This window comes from Paramormyrops kingsleyae, chromosome 10 (genome assembly GCF_048594095.1).
Source record: "Paramormyrops kingsleyae isolate MSU_618 chromosome 10, PKINGS_0.4, whole genome shotgun sequence".
NCBI classification, from domain to species: domain Eukaryota; kingdom Metazoa; phylum Chordata; class Actinopteri; order Osteoglossiformes; family Mormyridae; genus Paramormyrops; species Paramormyrops kingsleyae.
The window spans coordinates 100,893-120,442 of NC_132806.1; the positions used below are offsets into that span (position 1 = coordinate 100,893).

Sequence of the window (19,550 nt, forward strand, 5' to 3'; positions counted from 1 at the left end):
CAGACCTTCTGGAACAGGTGGGACCTGTTCAAGCTGGACAGGTTACACCTGAACCATAGGGGAACCAGTGTATTGGGGAGGCATATGTGCAGAATAGTTGAGGAATGTTTAAACTAGGGACTGGGGGGGCAGGGAGGTCAGTTAAGAATTTATGTGGGGAGAGACGGAATGCCCAAATAAATATTAAAAGTAGACACTGTAAAAGGCCTACCATTAGTGGTCTGTATTTGAATGCTAGGAGTATTAGAAACAAAATTACTGACTTAGAGGCTTTAATTTCTTCAGACAATTATGACATTATAGGTGTTGCGGCGAATGTCATTCGCGCAGGTGGTCATGCGGAACTAATAATTACTTACCTGTGTGCACCCGGGAGGAAGACGGTGACGGTCGCACCTGTCCTCCATTTTGGGGCAGAGCCGGCAAAAACGGCATTGTGGCGCGACAAGCAAAGAGGTCAGATCCACACCAAGTACTCCTGGGACTGTGCTATAATTGTGTACTGAAAATCAGACTCTGAACGGACAGCCGGTTTTTCACCTGTAGATGCCTGTAGATGGCTGTAGATGCCTGTAAATGCCTGGCTCAAGAAAAGTGAAGATAAAATAAAAAAGGGATAAAGAGCCAAAAAAGGCCTGGTTATTCTGAGTGAACCCAGTCACACGTTCATTTTCGGTACGCCCTTTTCAAGTGAGGGGTGAAGCACAGAAAGAACCAAAATCACTTGACAGTGAAAAACCGCTTAGCTGGTTTAGAAGCTTCAACTAGGCTTGCCCACTGCAGCTCTGGCAAAGTCCATCCACTGCAGCTCCTACCAAGCTCACCCACTTAAAGCTCCTGTTTAATAACCTGCCGAGGCAAGTCCAGTACTTTACGTTTAAAGTTCACCAGACCCTAGAATGGCTGAGTCGAAGCCTCTAAAGCAATTAAAGAGAGAGCGAACGACTGCCAAACAGCGGTTTTCCCGACTAGCAAACTCCGTAATGAAGTTTTGCAAGAAAATGTCGGCTGATGAATTGATGGAAGCCTTTAATAAGGTTGTGCTGGAAGCTGATAAAGTCTTGGAGGCAAACGAGGAGGTGGAAATTGCCTGGTTAGAGGAGTTGGAGCACGCGCTCACCCCTGAAGAAAGCACGAGAGGTGTCACCAGCAGGGTAGCAGAGGAGGACGAACAGAGAACTGACATCAAAAGGACAGTGGAGGAGTGTGAACAAAAACTTGATGATGTAGAGGAACTCGTTCAGAAGATCCTATGGGAAAATTTTGGCAACTCTGAACTGACTGTGGCGTTGGAAGCTGCTGAAAAGGAGTGTAAGCGCCTATCGATGAGTCAGCCTGGTCTGAAGTTAGAGGTGTATGAATTGATGCTTAATCACCTTGAGGGGCTGGTGAAGGCAGCGAAAGAAGCGATCTTCCGATGGAGTCGCTGGATCTCAGACGCAGAGCGGCCTGACTTTCAGCAGCGCATGAGGGACATAGAAAGTTTGTTGCCTGAGTTGATTTCGGGGAAAGCTGACCTATTACAGGCGAAGTTGGAACATGATAGGTCCCCAGATGTAGCCCTGCCCCCGCCTCCAGCTATTAAGCTGAGGCCAACAGCACTCCCTCGGTTTGATGGAAATAGGCGAAACTTCTACCTCTGGAAAAAGGAATGGGAAGCACTGCAAAAGCAAGGAGAACCCACTGGGTCCAAGGAGGTGAGGAAGTTTCAGCTTTTGGACAGTCTTGAGGAAAGGGTGGCAAGAGAACTCCGCCTGTCAACTTATGGAACAGCTGATGAAATATTTCGGGTTCTTGCAAATCGGTTTGGAAATAAATCAGCAATTGCCTTGGAGATTGTAGAGGAACTGCAGGCTCTGCCTCCAGTGAGAGGCCACCAGCCACGGAAGATCGTGGACATGATACAGGTTGTTGAAAAGGCCTTGTATGACCTTAGTGAGTTGGGAAATACGGGTGCTTTGAGGAATCCTCTTGTCACGAAATCCTTAGAGAGTAAACTGCCTGAAAACTTAAAAAAGGAATGGTTGGTCTATTCAGCAGGAGAAGAGGAGGCGGCATCACCTGAAGGCAGGTTTGACATGCTCCTTAAGTTCCTGAGAAGTCAGGAAAGGATTTATGAGCAGTTGGACCAATTAAGGGATGATGATTTTAGCAAGAGGGAGATAAAGATCCCACAAAAGCACGCCCGGACTAAAGCCACCAACTCGTTAGGCTCTCAAACATCTTGCATTGTCTGTGGAGAAAGGGGTCACAGGAAGAAATTGTACTACTGCAGGAAATTTAAAACGCTTCGAGTAGGGGAGAAAAAGGAAGCCATTAAGAAGCTCGGCGCTTGTGTGAGGTGCCTTGAGATTCACGATGGTGATGCAGAGTGTAGGACCACCTTTCTGTGCAAAAATGAGGGGTGTAAGGATGCTCAAAGCCCAGGTCATCACTACTACCTCTGTCCCAAAGTTGGAAGCAAGGGAGAAGGCTCAAAGCGGTTGGGGCCCAGTCCAGCAAGAGCTGAAGGGAAAAGATATACTGAAAGTCAGGAGGAGTTTCTAACAAGCTTGCCCCCTGATTTAGCCCAGCGGTGCCGGAATGTGTTCTGCAACTCTGTCTCAAGGACATTTAGCTCAGCCGTCTCTGAGCAGGGGTTGTTAGTGGAAGATGACCTTAAGGAGTTTCCAGTCATAATGATGATCCTTGAGGTCACTGCCAACGCTGGGCAAAAGATTGGAACTTTGATAGACTTGGCATCCGATACCAATTATATTACCCATGAGGCTGCAAGCGAGCTAGACTTAAGGAGTGAAGATGTAACCCTTATAGTCCATGGAGTTGGCGGGATGCAAGTAACAGTTCAGACCAAGCGGTACCTACTGAAGATACGGGTCAAGACCTCAAAGGGAACCCTGAGGTCTCATCAGCTTGTGTGTTATGGGCTTGATAGTATCGCAGAGGTTAACCGCCATGTGTCATCACAAAGACTGCAAAAAATATTTCCTCATGTTCCCCTTCATCAATTGGTCCGCCCTACCAAGATTAAACTTCTCATAAGCCATAAGGAAGGGCAGCTTGTCCCTCAGAAGGTATGCTCCGTTGGAGACCTCGTCCTGTGGGACGGACCTCTGGGCAAAACAGTGGGTGGTTCTCATCCAGATCTGTTAGAAGATGTTACAGTCACGGCCTATGGGTCCAGAACTCATTTTGCGCGCTCCATGCGGACAGCGGCCACTGGATACAAAGAGATCACTAGTGACTGCTTAAGTAAACTCCCTCGACTCACTCAGGCTGCTACGTCCTCTGTCAACCGAGATTTTATGGATTGGTGGAGATGGGACGGCATTGGGGCTGCGTGTGAGCCTCGGTGTGGCGGCTGTAGATGTGGAAATTGCCAACCTGGGGGAAAGGAGATGACCATTTCCGAGGAGCGAGAGCTGGAGCAAATAAAGGACGGACTTACCTATGTGACTGGAGATCATCACAGCACAAAACCTCACTGGCATGCAAGGTATCCCTGGATTGAGGACTTGGGAACGCTGCCTGACAATAGGAAAGCTGTTGAAGCGACGTTCCTGAGAACCGAGAAGCAACTGACAAGGGAGATTGAATGGAAAATGGCTTATAAAGCACAGATCCATGACATGGTCGAGCGGAGGGCCGCTATAAAGCTTTCAAAGGAAGAGTTAGAGGATTGGATTAGACCAGTATGGTATATCAGTCACCTAATTGCACCAAACCCTCACTCTGTTACCACACCAGTCCGTCTCGTGTGGAATAGTAGCCAGAAATTCAGGGGTCAAAGCCTGAATGACTTACTTATTAAAGGCCCAGATGTCCTCAACAGTATACGTGCTGTTTTAATCCGTTTCCGGCAAGGCGTGTTTGCTGCGCTTGGAGACATAAAGAAAATGTACAATTCTGTATGGCTCGAGGACCAAGAGGTACATCTTCATCGCTTCTTGTGGAGAGACTCTGAGGATGAGGATATCCAGGAGTATGCGATCACAAGAGTCAACATCGGCGATAAACCAGCAGGCTGCATCGCACAAGTTGCCATGCGTGAAACAGCAAATTTGCCCATGTTTGATCACCTTGTTGAAGAGCGTCGCGTGTTGGAGCAAGACGCTTACGTAGATGATGTGCTTACATCTCACAGTGATTTGAACCAGCTCAAGCAAATAACAGCCAATGTTGAGCGAATCCTGGAAACTGGTGGATTTTATATGAAACCATGGGTTTATTCTGGCCAAAGTGGGAGGCCAGAATCCAAGGACCTTGAGAAGAAGGAACCTGTGGTGATGGTCCTTCCGAATCAACTCCCTGACGAGAACAATAAAGCTTTGGGCCTAGGCTATGATCCTGAGAGTGATAAACTTCATTTGATGACAGCGGTAAACTTCTCCAAAAGGAAAAGGAAGATGAGATTGGGAGAGAACTTGTCCAAAGATGAAATCAGGGCGCAAGTGCCGAACCCACTCACTCGTAGAGAGCTCCTGAGTCAAGTCTCTGGGCTGTATGACCCCCTTGGTCTTGCGACACCTGTCAAGCAGAAGGGGGCCATTTTGGTGAGAAGAGCATTTCAGGAAGCAAGGGGCAAATACAATCCATCAGAAAATACATGGGATGCTCCTCTGTCTGAGGGTCTCAGGGAAGACGCTGTTCGCCTCTTTGAAGATTATGCTGAGCTTGGCCGGTTGAGATTCGTCAGAGCTTTGACACCTCCTGATCCATGTGGCGAGCCCTGTGGCATCACATTCTCCGACGGTAGTGAGCGTTCATATGGAGCTGTGCTGTACCTGCGGTGGCAACTACCACAAGATGTTATTGTGCGGTTTGTTGAGTCCAAAGCAAGGTTGACGCCGTTAGACCATAAAGGAGATGCTGTTAAAGCTGAGGTCTGTGGGGCTGTGTATGCTGCTCGCTTGAAAAAGTATTTCGAAAGGCATTCTAAGATTCAGGTAGAGAGATGGTACCACTTAGTTGATAGCCAAACAGTCCTAGGAGCTGTCCAACGTGAAAGCTATGGCTACCAAACATTCTTTGCCAATAGAATCGGGGAAATTCAAGGCAGCACAAATGTTCAAGACTGGTGGTGGGTTCCTGGACCACTCAACATAGCGGACATTATTTCAAGGGGGGCAAGCCCCGAAGAGTTGAACGAAGGCTCAGAGTGGCAGCTGGGTCCTAAGTTCTTAAGGCTCCCAGAAAGTGAGTGGCCAGTGAAATCTGCTAAGGATGTTGCCGTTGAAGCAAGAGAGAACCTCACAAGGATCCAGAAAAAAGCTTTTGTTGCTGCTCTTACTAGGGTCAGGGCAAAGAAAGCAGGCCTGAAACAGGACTTAAATCTTCCCTCAGTGAATTTACATAGGCCGTCTGCCAGGACTGCTGCAAGTCTGGTAGATATCAAGCGGTTTAGTAGCCTAATTCAACTAGTTAAGTCAGTAGCAATGGTCTGGAGGGCGGCAAAGAAGTTTCTTCATGCCAAAGCCACCGGAAATCCAAAGTGGGAGGCAGTTCTATTGACGGGCATTGTTACTGTGGCCGAGAGAGAAGACGCTTTCCGAGACCTCTGTCTGTCAGCTCAAGAAGGAGTTACTTTCCCTACCACCACAACGGATCGGTTGGTGGTGTATAGGGATGAAACTAGTGGACTGTTGCTGTGTGGGGGCAGAATTCAGCATTTTAGAGAAGACTACTCGGCTGTTCCACTGCTGCCCTTTGACACTTGGCTAGGGACACTACTAGCACGTCAAAGTCATCAGCAGGGACATGAGGGGGTTGCTGGAACACTGCTTAGGATGCGGCAAAAGGCTTGGGTTGTGCAAGGAAGGAGGTTGGCCCAAAGGATCGTCAACCAGTGCATCCTTTGCAGAAAGGTAAGAGCTCGAGTGTGCCAGCAAGTGATGGGTGACCTTCCAGTAGAGAGGTGTGCCAGCAAGTGATGGGTGACCTGCCGCTCCTTTCCAGTTTACGACTATTGATTTGTTCGGCCCGTACCTGGTGAAGGATGATGTGAAAAGAAGAGTGTCCATGAAGGTCTGGGGGGTTATCTTCTGCTGCATGGCAAGCCGCGCTTTATATGTAGATCTGGCCAGCAGCTTGTCTACAGAAAGCTTCTTAATGTCCTACCAAAGATTCACAACCATCAGGGGCCATCCCTTTAAGGTTTGGTCAGATCCTGGGACCAATTTCATTGGTGCGAGGGCCTTGCTGGTGAATCTGTATGCCTTCTTGCAGAGCCAAAATATACTGAGCTTAGAGGAGTACGCTGTAAAGAATGGGACAAGCTGGTCCTGGGAGGTGTTCCCTGCTGACTCACCACATCGGAATGGGGCTGCTGAAGCGGCTGTGAGAATTACCAAGAGAGCTCTTCAAGGGCTGGGCAAGTCGGCAAATCTTACCTTCAATGAGTTCCTCACGGCCCTCCATCTGGCGGCGAACCTGGCTAACGAGAGGCCTATCGATGCAAGAGTCCAAAGTCGAGAGGGTCGTATCCAGTATGTGACACCTAATGCGCTCCTCCTAGGCCGAGCATCTCACAGTGGGGACTTCGGGTCCTTCAATTTCAACAACTACCCCTACAAGCGCCTCAGGGAGATTCAAAGCCAAGTTGATGCCTTTTGGAAAGCATGGTGCCAGCTTGCTGGGCCGAACCTCTTCATTAGAGCTAAATGGCATACCGCAGAAAGGAATGTTACTGTGGGAGACGTCGTTTGGCTTTGTGATCAAAACTCCCTGCGAGGTCAATTTAGGCTTGGCCGAGTCGTCTCTGTGGCACCGGATTCGAAGGGCATCGTGAGAGATGTTGAAGTTCTTGTTGTACCTGGGGCCTGTGTGTCGGTCCAGCATCAGAAGCCTGTAATCCAGCACTTAGCTTCTGGCGGCGGGAAGGAGAGGCCTACTGGGGTTTTATTACGTAGGGACGTCCGGCGACTTGTAGTCCTGTTGCCTGTGGAAGAGCAGGACACTGAACTCTTTTAGGGTCTATATTTGGCTGATGTTCTCCAACCTTTTTGTTCGAGAACGAAAAAGGTTGAGTGGGAGGTGTTGCGGCGAATGTCATTCGCGCAGGTGGTCATGCGGAACTAATAATTACTTACCTGTGTGCACCCGGGAGGAAGACGGTGACGGTCGCACCTGTCCTCCATTTTGGGGCAGAGCCGGCAAAAACGGCATTGTGGCGCGACAAGCAAAGAGGTCAGATCCACACCAAGTACTCCTGGGACTGTGCTATAATTGTATACTGAAAATCAGACTCTGAACGGACAGCCGGTTTTTCACCTGTAGATGCCTGTAGATGGCTGTAGATGCCTGTAAATGCCTGGCTCAAGAAAAGTGAAGATAAAATAAAAAAGGGATAAAGAGCCAAAAAAGGCCTGGTTATTCTGAGTGAACCCAGTCACACGTTCATTTTCGGTACGCCCTTTTCAAGTGAGGGGTGAAGCACAGAAAGAACCAAAATCACTTGACAATAGGAATAACTGAAACATGGATGAGTGACAATGATGGTGATGAATATAATATGGATGGTTATACGTTGTTCTGTAGAGACCGGATAGGCAAGAAGGGAGGTGGTGTTGCAGTATACGTAAAAGAATACTTGCAGGCAAGGGATCTCACTGATAAAAATAAAAATTCAGAAGCTGTATGGATAAAACTTGATGCTAAAGATTCAAATGGCCTAATTGTCGGGGTTTGTTATAGAGCACCTAATGTAGCTGTAGAGGAAAGCAGAATATTATATGATGATATCAGGATTATGAGTAATAAAAATGATGTGGTGGTTATGGGTGATTTTAATTTACCTGGGATACAGTGGGACACAATCTCTGGCTCTTCTGTAAATGAACTTGAGATGGTGGAATTAGTACAGGATTGTTTTTTTACTCAGTTTGTTAATACTCCTACCAGGGGAGAAGCCCTTCTTGATCTGGTTTTCTGTAATAACCAGGATAGGATTGGAAAATTAGAGGTTTTAGACCCATTGTACGGTAGTGATCATAACATGGTTAAATTCGAGGTTAATTTTAGTGTCCGAAGAGCAAAGTCGAAATTAAAATATACAATGTTAGGAAGGCTAACTTTAATGGTATGAGACGGAAATTAGAAACTGTAAACTGGACAGAGTTAAATAGCAAAACAGTAGAAGAAGCATGGGAATTTTTCAAAAGCACATTGTTGCAAGTGCAAGAGGACTTCATACCTGTTTCCAGCAAAACTAAATCTAGGAAACGACAACCAAGGTGGTTTACTAAGGAAATTAAGAATAAAGTCAGGAGGAAAAGGGCTCTGTTCCAAAAATGGAAAATAACTAATGATTTCAAAATTAAGCAGGAGTATCTAAGTCTACAGGCAGAGTTAAAAAATGACATTAGGCTATCCAAGAGGGATGTAGAAAGAAAAATTGCATTGGAGGCTAAGCATGACAGTAAAGGTTTCTTCCAATATTTTAACTCCAAGAGAGCACTAAAAGCTGAAATCACTAATTTTCAGGATAGTAAGGGACTTATAATTGATAATGAAATTGATATGGTAAATGAGTTTAATGATTATTTTTCAAGGGTGTTCACAATAGAGAACACAAGTAACTTACCACCAATTAATACGAATACAGCATCGTCTTTGACCAATATATGTATAACTGAGGTTGATGTGATACTAAGCCTAGCTAAACTCAAAATAAATAAATCGCAGGGGCCTGATGGCATCTTACCAATAGTCTTAAAAGAGATGAGGGATATTATTAGCCAACCTTTAACTTTAATATTCCAGAAATCGTTATCTGCGGGTGTGGTACCATCAGATTGGAAGCATGCTAATATAACACCCATATTCAAAAAAGGGGATAGAAGTAATCCAGCAAACTATAGGCCAATCAGTTTAACTAGCATTACTGGAAAAATAATGGAAGCTATAATTCAAGTGAAAATGGTAGATTACCTAGATGCAAATAACATCATAAAGGATAGCCAACATGGATTTAGGAGAGGTAGATCCTGCTTAACGAATCTACTTGAGTTCTTTGAGGAAGCTACAAGTGAAATTGATCACAAAAAGGCCTATGATGTGATTTACTTAGATTTCCAGAAGGCCTTTGATGTTGTCCCCCACAAACGTCTCTTGCTAAAGCTTAAAGCTGCAGGGATTTTAGGAACTGTGGCAACTTGGATCAAAAACTGGCTAACTGACAGGAAGCAGCGAGTAGTTATTAGAGGCACAATGTCACAGTGGGCCTCCGTTCATAGTGGGGTACCGCAGGGTTCAATTTTAGGACCTCTATTGTTCCTAATTTACATTAATGATATTGACACAAATACATACAGTAAACTGGTTAAATTTGCAGACGACACCAAGGTGGGCGGGGTAGCAGATACTAATCTAGCAGCAGAGAGGTTTCAACGGGATCTGGATTTAATTAGCAAATGGGCTGATACATGGCAGATGAAATTTAACACAGATAAATGCAAGGTAATCCATGCAGGGAGCAGAAATATAAAGTACAGATATTTTATGGGTTCCACTGAAATAAAGGTAGCTGATTACGAGAAAGATCTCGGTATGTATGTTGATGCTTCCATGTCCCCCTCTCGCCAGTGTGGGGAAGCAATAAAAAAGGCGAACAGAATGTTGGGTTATATCTCTAGATGTGTGGAGTTTAAGTCAAGGGAGGTGATGTTACACTTATATAATTCCTTGGTAAGACCCCACCTAGAATACTGTGTGCAGGTTTGGTCACCATACCTCAAGAAGGACATTGCTGCCTTGGAAAAGGTGCAACGAAGAGCTACGAGAATGATTCCTGGTCTTATGTCTTATGAGGAGAGGTTGGCGGAACTGAATCTGTTTAGCCTTGAGCAAAGGAGACTAAGGGGGGATATGATTCAGGTCTATATGATTCTAACGGGTCTGGATGCTGTTCAGCCAAATGACTATTTCAATATTAGTCTAAATACTAGAACTCGTGATCATAAGTGGAAATTAGCGGGAGGACATTTTAAAACAAATTTGAGGAAGCACTTCTTTACACAGCGTGTAGTTAGAGTATGGAATAGTCTTCCTGCTAGTGTAGTGGAAGCTAAAACCCTGGGTTCCTTTAAATCAGAGCTAGATAAGATTTTAACAACTCTGAGCTATTAGTTAAGTTCTCCCCAAACGAGCTTGATGGGCCGAATGGCCTCCTCTCGTTTGTAAATTTCTTATGTTCTTACGTTCTATTAACTTTTAAGGCTTATTTTGTGACATTTGTAATCCTTTTGTTAGGTTGCATCAAGGAGCTGTAAAGACTGATTACACTTACTAAACATTTGTCTGACAGTCTGAAGCTTCTGTCATAGCAAATCAACACATGCTGTTGTGAATAATTAAGTGAAGCATCTTCCCATAGGATAAGAATGTGCAGTTTCATAAATAATTATGAGAGATTGACGCGTCATCGAAGTACTATAGTCCTTTGCCACATCACAAACTGTGACGCCAACACAATGTACATTTTAACGCCGGATGATAAAAATAGCTCAAAAAAAAACAGTTTTGTCTAACAGTTAATATTAACGGATGATAACATTGTATTTTATGATGTGCAACACAAACACCTCTACTAAAATGTCATAAAAAGAAGTTGGGTTTCATGTACCTTTAACATTACTTGACTTCTAGTGTTTTTTTCCTCATAGACCTTTGTGTAGGTAGGGGCTGCATGATATATCTTTTCAGCATCAACATTGCAATGTGCACATGTGAAATAGTCACATTGCAGGACACATAATGCCAAGTAGGGGAAAATAACTCAAACACTGCATGCTATATGTCACACCCTGCTCCGTACGATCCCGATGTGTGCCACTCCCCCCTCATTACCTCGTGTTCAACCCTGATTGTGATCGCCTGTGTCCTATTAAGTCTAGCTTGTCTTGTGTATTTAGTCCTCGTCTGAGTCAGTCTTCCCCAGACTTGTCATTGCGTTGTTCATGCGTTGTCCGTGTTTTGTCCGTTCCTGCCCGTCTTTCGTTCATTAAAACCCCGTTTCCCTGACGTCCTGGCTTGCTCGCCTAATTCCCTGCTCGCCCACATCGCCCGAGCGTGACACTATATCTTTTTTGCTGCATGATACTAAAGTAAAACATTGTTGAAAAATCCATCATGTAATGGATAGGTGTGTTTTGAAGCATGGCTGCTGGATTGAGCTGGTCCTTAGCTGGCTATGAGCTGGTTTAAACTAGTCATGTCATGCCATCAGCCATGCTTCAAAACATACCTAATCAGCTTTTTTTTTCAACAGGGAACTTAAAAGATTCTGAATTTCTATGCATAATCTACAAGAAAAGTGATATTACATAATTAGATGATATCTATCTGCATTAGGGGTGTTGGAATAAATTTTGTCATTAAATCGAATGCTAGAAGTTCTATTCTTATGTTTTTGGGTTTTTTTTCCATGCACTGTTGTTTAGCTGTTAAAGCTTAGATAGGCAATATTAGACAAACCAGCCAGATTAGCTAGATTTTGAAAGTATCCTATCAGTGCTCACACCAAAGCAACTCCCCCAAAACACATGAATGCGCTCTGTGTAACTACTGCTTGTGCACCAACCTTATCAAACTTCTTCCCCATGTCTCATTCACATGTATGAAAACACCGAACATTGTTAACAAATTCCCTCTTAAATTAAATAAATAAATAAACACTGCAATCATGGGGTCACTTTAATCTCTTCAGCTCCCTACCGTTAGTTCACTGCTGGTTGAGCAACATATGTCGGTCCCTCGGAGATGTGTCAAACTTGTATGGACTTACTTGTATTCTACAGACACACACTCCAATGGTAGCTGTCAATGTTAATATGCTGGAACAGGCCACTGCTTATTACAGACCTTCGATGAGACTACATTTCAGAATTAACGATATTAGGATCATTTTAATATTTATGTCTTGCTATACAACACTATTATTTATCCACCCCTTGCCAGCAAATGATCAGCACTTGTTAAAACAAATTGGGATTATCACAAACAGTATGGACATACAGTAAGCAAGATAGCAAACACATTGAGTTACTGAATCAACATTAATTCAAGCGCAATAAAAATGCAAGTACATTTCACCTATTAGTACATGTACTGCTGCACTGGTGTGATGTTGTGATGTTGATGTATTTAAAATAATATGTTTAAGCTTTATTGTGTATATGAGTAATTTTCTTTCTCCAAAACCACTGCTTTCTTCACAGGGTCAGCCATGGGCACAGTTGATCTCAGTTGCAAAAAGAGAAAGTCAGGTATGTAAAATGTTTGTAGGGTAATTATTGGTGGTTCTGGTAACTATATATTACCATAGCTCACTAATTAAGAAGATTTTTAAGGAATTGAATTAATTAATTTAATTGAATTTAAGGAGACATATTATGCTCATTTCAAGTTCTATATTTTTATTCTGATACTCCACTAGAGTAATTTTACATGATCCACAGTTACAAAAAATCCTTATTTATCATAAACTGGGCCTTTTTGCAGGCACATAGTATGTCAGAAACAAGCCGTTTTAGATGAAACTATGGTTACTATTCTAATGTACATTATATGCAGGTTCTAATTCTAATGAGCCTGCAATGTGATGTAAAATATGGAGCCAAATATAAACAGTGTGTATGCTGACACACATTTACTATAAGACAGAGGATGGCCTTTTCTCATATTTTGGGGGTCTGTAGACGCACCAGGGACACATACAGTCATGAACCAAAATATTGGCACCTCTGCACTACTTCTCCCGGAAACTTGTTGTAATTATAAATTATTTGCATTGAAACATCAGAAAAAGCCAAATCTGAGACACACTGCACAGATCTCAAAAAAAGTACTGAACAAAATTGACGTCCTCAACTTAATATTTGGTAGCACATCCTTTGTAAAAATAAAATAACTGAAATCAATCACTTCCTGTAACCATCAGTAGGTTTCTTACAGCTTTCTACTGGAATTTTGGACCACTCTTCTTTTGCCAACTCCTCCAGGTCTTTCAGATTTAAAGGGTTTCTTCTCCCAACTGCTGTTTTGAGATTTCTAGACAGGTGATCTTGGAAGCATCTTTTTGATCTGGACTCATTTCTGGCCACTTAAACCTGCTTGAAATATAATTATTTCTGAATATTCTGAAAAGCTGCCAATAATTTTGTCCAGTCCATTTTTGGAATTCTGTACAGAATGTCTCAGATTTGGCTTTTTTCTCTGCTTTTTTGTGTTATTCCAATGCAAACAATTTGTAATGGCAATCTGAAAAAAAGTAGTGCATTATCTGACAGAAATGCAGGGATACCAATATTTTTGTCCATGACCAAACCAGTCATGTTGAAACACACACACACACACACACATTACACAGTGCATTTTGTCCTTTTTTGTTTTGTTTTGTTTTTTCCCATGTGTATATTTGACTCTTCTTCTATCCCACAGAGGGACCAAGGCATATGCCTAAGAGGAAAAAGCTACAAAAGAGTAAGTGCATGTAAATGCAATAATCATTGCCTCCATCAATGTGTTCACATTGCTATTTTTACCCCTGGTTATTTACTATAGTTTATTCCTGTCACGTTCCCCGTCCCCGAACGATCCTCGTGTGTGCCACGCCCCCTCGTTACCTCCTGTCGATTCCTGATTTGTTACCCCTGTGTCTAGTTAATTCCAATCGGTCCCGTCTATATTAATCCACGTCTTCCTGTGTTGAGTGTCAGTCATTGATGTTTGTTAGTGTTTTGCCAGCCTTCCAGGCTATTTCCCCATTAAATTCTCGTTTTGCCGTACTTCCGGACTCTCTCGCCTGCTTGCCTGCTCGCCTGCCCAGCCGCACGTAACAATTCCATTGTTTATTTTTATAACTACTACAGATAATACGTCCTAACAGACAAACTATAAAATCCAGCTGGCTTAATGTGTAAAATATGACCAAAGTCACTACTAATGTCTTCAGAGTTGTGTGTATTTTGTTCCTACTCTAAGAAATATGTGAAATATGTTTTTGATGTTTACAGATTGCTCCTACCGCACTTGTCTAGAGGCTTTCCCCATCAGGAGTGTAGTAAGAGAACGAGTGAGAAAGGTTAGACAGCCATAAAAGAAACACATAGTGTAGACCACTGATCATCAACTGGCGGCCCGCGGGCCGAATGCGGCCCGCTGAGCCGTTCAATCCGGCCCGCGACTGGATTCCAAAATTGAGTTGAGGCAAAATATCTATCACTCCTAGTGGTTGACTGTGGTATAGGTATGGGAGCCTGAATCAAATGCCTTCAGTTTTGTAATGAAATGGAAAAAGTATAAACATTAAACATAATGTTAAGCCAAAATTAGATTTTTATTTGATTTTCTTCTTGGGGGTCCGGCCCTCTGACAAATATAGTTGATGACCCCTGGTGTAGACAGTATGCAGTGTAATATATGATTTAGAAACTTTCTTGTGTGTTGGCAATACATACCATAACTGTTAGATAGGTACTTTTTTTGTGTTTAGTCTTTTTGAATTACAGATTAGGAAGGAGCTTGTACTGAAAAATTGATGATTACATGCTGTAAATACCAACAATGACCCATTTTATACTGTATCAGTGGAACTCAGTGCCTATAACCAGACATAATATCCTTATGCTAAGAATGAAATGAGTGTGTGTATGTATGTGTTTGAAGCTATTCTTTTTTAATTCTTTATTTTCTTGATAGGGCAAAGCAGAAATATTGGTTGACTGGGAGCCCTGTCCAATATGGTACGTATTCTTCTGTTTTTCCGCTTTATTGGTTAAAACAGGCATTATTCATTTACTTTATATTTGTTTTTTTTTTGTTTTTTTTTTACAATAATTTCTTAATAATCTGTTTTGTCACAAATGGTGGTGGTACTTCATAGATGGAAAATGAAACGGTTATGCTTCTAAAAGGCATGTTCTATAATGATGTGTGCTTCACAATTGTTAAATGTTTATTTATTGGAAACACCCAGTAATGAAAATAAATAAAAAATTCCCTTCTGTTTTTAGTGGCAAGGAGTGGGCCCATTCCTGGCAGCCAAAGGATTCTCCTCAGATTGAGAAGAAATAAAATGTAGAATTTAAACTACATTTTGGTTTCTGCCTGTTTATTACTGTTTATTACATTGTTGCCTGTTTATTACAAGGTGTAAATCCCCAATAAATCTGACACATATGGCCAGTTTTCCAGTCAAGGATTAAGCCTAAGCCTAGACTAGCTTTGAGTTTCAATGATGAATCTCCATTGATACTGCAATTTAGTCCAAGACTAGGCTTAATCCTTGTTTGGGAAACTGGCCCATAGAGTTTAGTCTCAAGTAGGATTAAAAAGAAATGTACTTAATCCAACTCAATTTCATTTTCAGATGTTATTTGGAAACGTGTTTTATATTTCATGTGTATACATTGTACTGAATGTTGTTTTATTACAGTTGACATACAACTTGATTTCATGTTCTGTTGTCTCTGCTTTTCAAGTTAACAACATCACAGACCACTGTTAAGACCTGCACAAAATAAAGTTTAGAGCTGTTCCACTCTCTGCTGCTGACAGTTGTCATTTCAGGCAAATCGATGCGACAAAAATTTTCAGATCTTCCACCTCATTCACCTCCAGTCCTCATCGTATTCAGCTCGCAGGGTTCCACTGTGCTCATTAGGAGCTGAGCTCTACATTCATTCAGATGTCAGCATTGCTATTCACCCCTTCACCACCACCAATGTCTAGACACCATGGGAATATTCCTTTTCATATCATGCATTTCTCTTCTACTTTTCAAATACTGACGTCTCCATGTGGTCTAATTGCCAGACTATATAGTTTTAACTTATGCACCTTGCCATATTTGTTTGATTGCTTTTTAAGCCTGCCGTCAATAATTAAGCAATAAATAAGCATTTGGTGTATTTTCACTTGTATTTTTGAGAAAGACCACAAATACACTATAACACCTATACATATTAATAATAATAAAAAATGGCAGTGATACTGTTGGGCAAAAAAGTAGAAAAAAGAAACAACCAACATTGAGCATATTTATTTGAGGTATTTGTTTAACTTTACATCAGTTGTTTTAAGTGGATTATTTTGAAATGACAGTTTGGAGTGGCATATAAATTAATTATAAAGATAATTATCTGGATCACTACTAGCTACTAGAATTGATTTAACAGTTTTTGTCACTAGACAGCTTTTGAAGGTCTGGGGAGCAGGCTACACACATTCAAAAGTCTTTATTATTTGGGTTTTGTTTGGCTTACTTATTGTTACTAATGCTTACATATTTATAAGTGCAGGGGCAATTTATTAATTTTTTGAGTGGGCTAAACAAAAATATTCAGGCCATAATTACAAAAAAAAATTATATGAAATTAAATAATATGTTTCGGCTGAAAGATATGTTTTATGACCGCATTTCTACCCTGAAACCAGAAAGAACTACAAATATGGCGGCTGATTTGTACGCTCCGTAGGAAGTTCTATCACGCGTTTCTAGTGGGAATTGTAGTTTATAAATACAATGGAGACGGTCCTTACTCGGTTGTTCTACAATAACAGTTAAATATCACAGATGAAGTGACATCCTCACGATTTTTTTCATCTTGATCATCTAAATGCATTATAATGTATGTTTCAGCTGTAGGAGATTGTCTACATGTATAATAACGATGCATTTTATAACCCTAATTCTAACCCTACTCTGGAAACTGGAAGAACTTCAAATATGGACGCTGATTCATATGCTTAGTAATAAGTTCAATGACGCGTCTCTACTGGGAATTGTAGTTTTTAAATATATTGGTATATTCCCCATAATTAGAGAATGGCAATATTAAACTGCATGTACTTCTAGGGTACATAAGGGGGTGGGATAGACACTGGTGTTATCAGATTTTAAAAGTAGAATTTTTAAATGGGGAAAAAATGCTTTTTGGCTATTTTTGACAGCGCCCCCAGTTGGTGCCCAATAGTGACTATGCTCACATGATAGCTGGGGCCCAGAGCTCACCATAACAGTATTTCCCATATCTGTAGACCTTCTTGTTGCTGGATTATAAACCTTCAAACATGGTCCGAGGTTGAGGTTCAAAGGTCAGAATTTAGAAAGCAGGAGCCATGTAGAATCTTTATACTGACATATATTACTCCTTTCGAATTATGTATTTGGTTTAACTCTACAAAAAAGTTTTAATGTTCTCATTTCATTTACACAAGCTGTCCCAGACCTGGTTTTAGAGAGCACTTTGAAGTCCCAGTATATAAAAATAAGTCTTTTGTTTGTTTATTTGTTTGTTTGTTTTTCTATTTAATGTCGAAATAGTGGCCAAAATGGGTCACCTTCAGAGTTTATACAATGACAGAAAAAGTTTTATCAGCCAATGTATTTGCTTTAGTCCTACAATAATGTTTTATTGGACATGACTTTGCCCAGGCATACCTTCACAGAACCCTTTGTCAAATTACTCAGGGTAAAACTTACATGACCAAACTTTTAACCTTATTTTCGTGATGGTATGAGGGATCTATGTGTTCAGCCTCAACCCAAGTACTTCAGGTCTTCCCACACCGCTGTAGTAATGCACTTTTAATTAAAAAAGTTGATTAATTTTGCTCACTATTTCTGCTCGTGAGTTCACAGTTCATTTAGCTCACTAGTTCATTAAAAGGATAAACCCCTAGAGATGACCGTGTATTTTTCATGGGGGTCGTCCTTAAAATATGCAGAAACATCCATCCATCCATCCATCCATCATCTGCCGCTTGTCCGGGGTTCGGGTCGCGGGGGTAGCAGCTTCAGTAGAGGCACCCAGACCTCCCTCTCCCCAGCTAACCCCACCAGCTCCTCGGGGGGGACATCGAGGCGTTCCCAGGCCAGCCGAGAGATATAATCCCTCCAGCGAGTCCTGGGCCTGCCCCGGGGCCTCCTCCCTGTAGGACATGCACGGAAAACCTCTCTGGGTAGCCACCCAGGAGGCATCCGCACCAGATGTCCAAACCACCTCAACTGGCTCCTTTCGACGTGAAGAAGCAGCGGTTCTACTCTGAGGCCCTCCCGGATATCCGAACTTCTCACCCTATCCCTAAGGGAGAGCCCAGACACCCTGCGGAGAAACCTCATTTCGGCCGCCTGTATTCGCCATCTCATTCTTTCGGTCATTACCCATAGCTCATGACCATAGGTGAGGGTAGGGACAAAGATGGACCAATAGATCGAGAGCTTGGCTTTTTGGCTCAGTTCTTTCTTAGCCACGATGGACCGGTTAAGCGCCTGCAGAACTGCAGACTCCGCTCCGATCCGTCTATCCAGCTCCCGATCTCGCCTACCCTCACTCGAGAACAAGACCCCGAGATACTTAAACTCCTCCACTTGAGGCAGTACATCTTCCCCAACCCGAAGAGGGCAAACCACCCGTTTCCGGCTGAGAACCATGGTCTCGGACTTGGAGGTGCTAATCCTCATCCCTGCCGCTTCGCACTCGGCTGCGAACCGCCCCAGTGCCTGCTGGAGATCCCCAGCAGATGAAGCCAGCAGGACGACATCGTCTGCAAAAAGCAGCGAGGCAATCCTGAGGTCACCAAACTGGACACCCTCGACGCCTTGGCTGCGCCTAGAAATCCTGTCCATAAATATGATAAACAGGACCGATGACAAAGGGCAGCCCTGGCGGAGCCCAACACGCACCTGGAACACGTCCAACTTATTGCCGGCAATGCGGACCAAGCTTCTGCTCCGTTCGTACAGGGACCGGATCGCCCACAACAGTGGACCCCGGACCCCATACTCTCGAAGCACCCCCCACAGAGCACCTCAAGGAACCCGGTCGTAAGCCTTTTCCAAATCCACAAAACACATGTAGACTGGATAGGCAAACTCCCAGGCCCCCTCCAGTACCCTTACAAGGGTATAAAGCTGGTCCAGCGTTCCACGACCAGGACGAAAACCGCATTGTTCCTCCTGAATCCGAGATTCGACTATCGATCTCACCCTCCTCTCCAGTACCCCGGAATAGACTTTCCCAGGGAGGCTGAGAAGTATGATCCCCCTGTAGCTGGAACACACCCTCCGGTCCCCTTTCTTAAATAAGGGGACCACCACCCCGGTCTGCCAATCCAGCGGCACTGTCCCTGACCTCCACGCACTGTTGAGAAGGCGTGTCAGCCACGACAGCCCCACAACATCTAGAGCCTTCAGCTACTCCGGGCGGATCTCGTCCACCCCCGGGGCCCGGCCACCACGGAGTTGTTTAACCACCCCGGCCACCTCAGCCTCAGTGATGGGCAAGCCCCCCCAAGCACCCTCGGGCTCTGTGCCCTCAGATGTCTCAAAGGCAGTATGCGTAGATGTATCTGAGGCAGGGTTGAGGAGGTCCTCAAAGTATCCTGCGGCTGTGTGTCTATTAATCCTGCCATCGTGCATCAAGCACCACGTGCCTGCACCGGTCGGCCGCTGCATTGAGACATATATTTCAACCCCTGTATTAGCTTAGTCACTTCCTCTTGTCTGTATTAGCTTAGTCATTTCATCTTGTTTGTTTGACTCATCTGCC

General features: G+C 43.3%; 1 protein-coding gene across 1 annotated transcript in view; it reads left to right on the forward strand.

Moving 5' to 3' along the window:
• LOC140593206 (uncharacterized) overlaps positions 1–15,131 on the forward strand; it is a 32,635-nt gene extending 17,504 nt beyond the window's left edge. Inside the window, exons 5-9 of the mRNA XM_072717116.1 lie at positions 12,216–12,263; positions 13,438–13,479; positions 14,013–14,080; positions 14,698–14,741; positions 15,012–15,131. Of these exons, the coding sequence (XP_072573217.1) occupies positions 12,216–12,263; positions 13,438–13,479; positions 14,013–14,080; positions 14,698–14,741; positions 15,012–15,072 (263 nt within the window). The 3' untranslated portion in view covers positions 15,073–15,131. The remainder of the gene's footprint in view (positions 1–12,215; positions 12,264–13,437; positions 13,480–14,012; positions 14,081–14,697; positions 14,742–15,011) is intronic.
• The last annotated feature ends 4,419 nt before the right edge of the window (positions 15,132–19,550 follow it).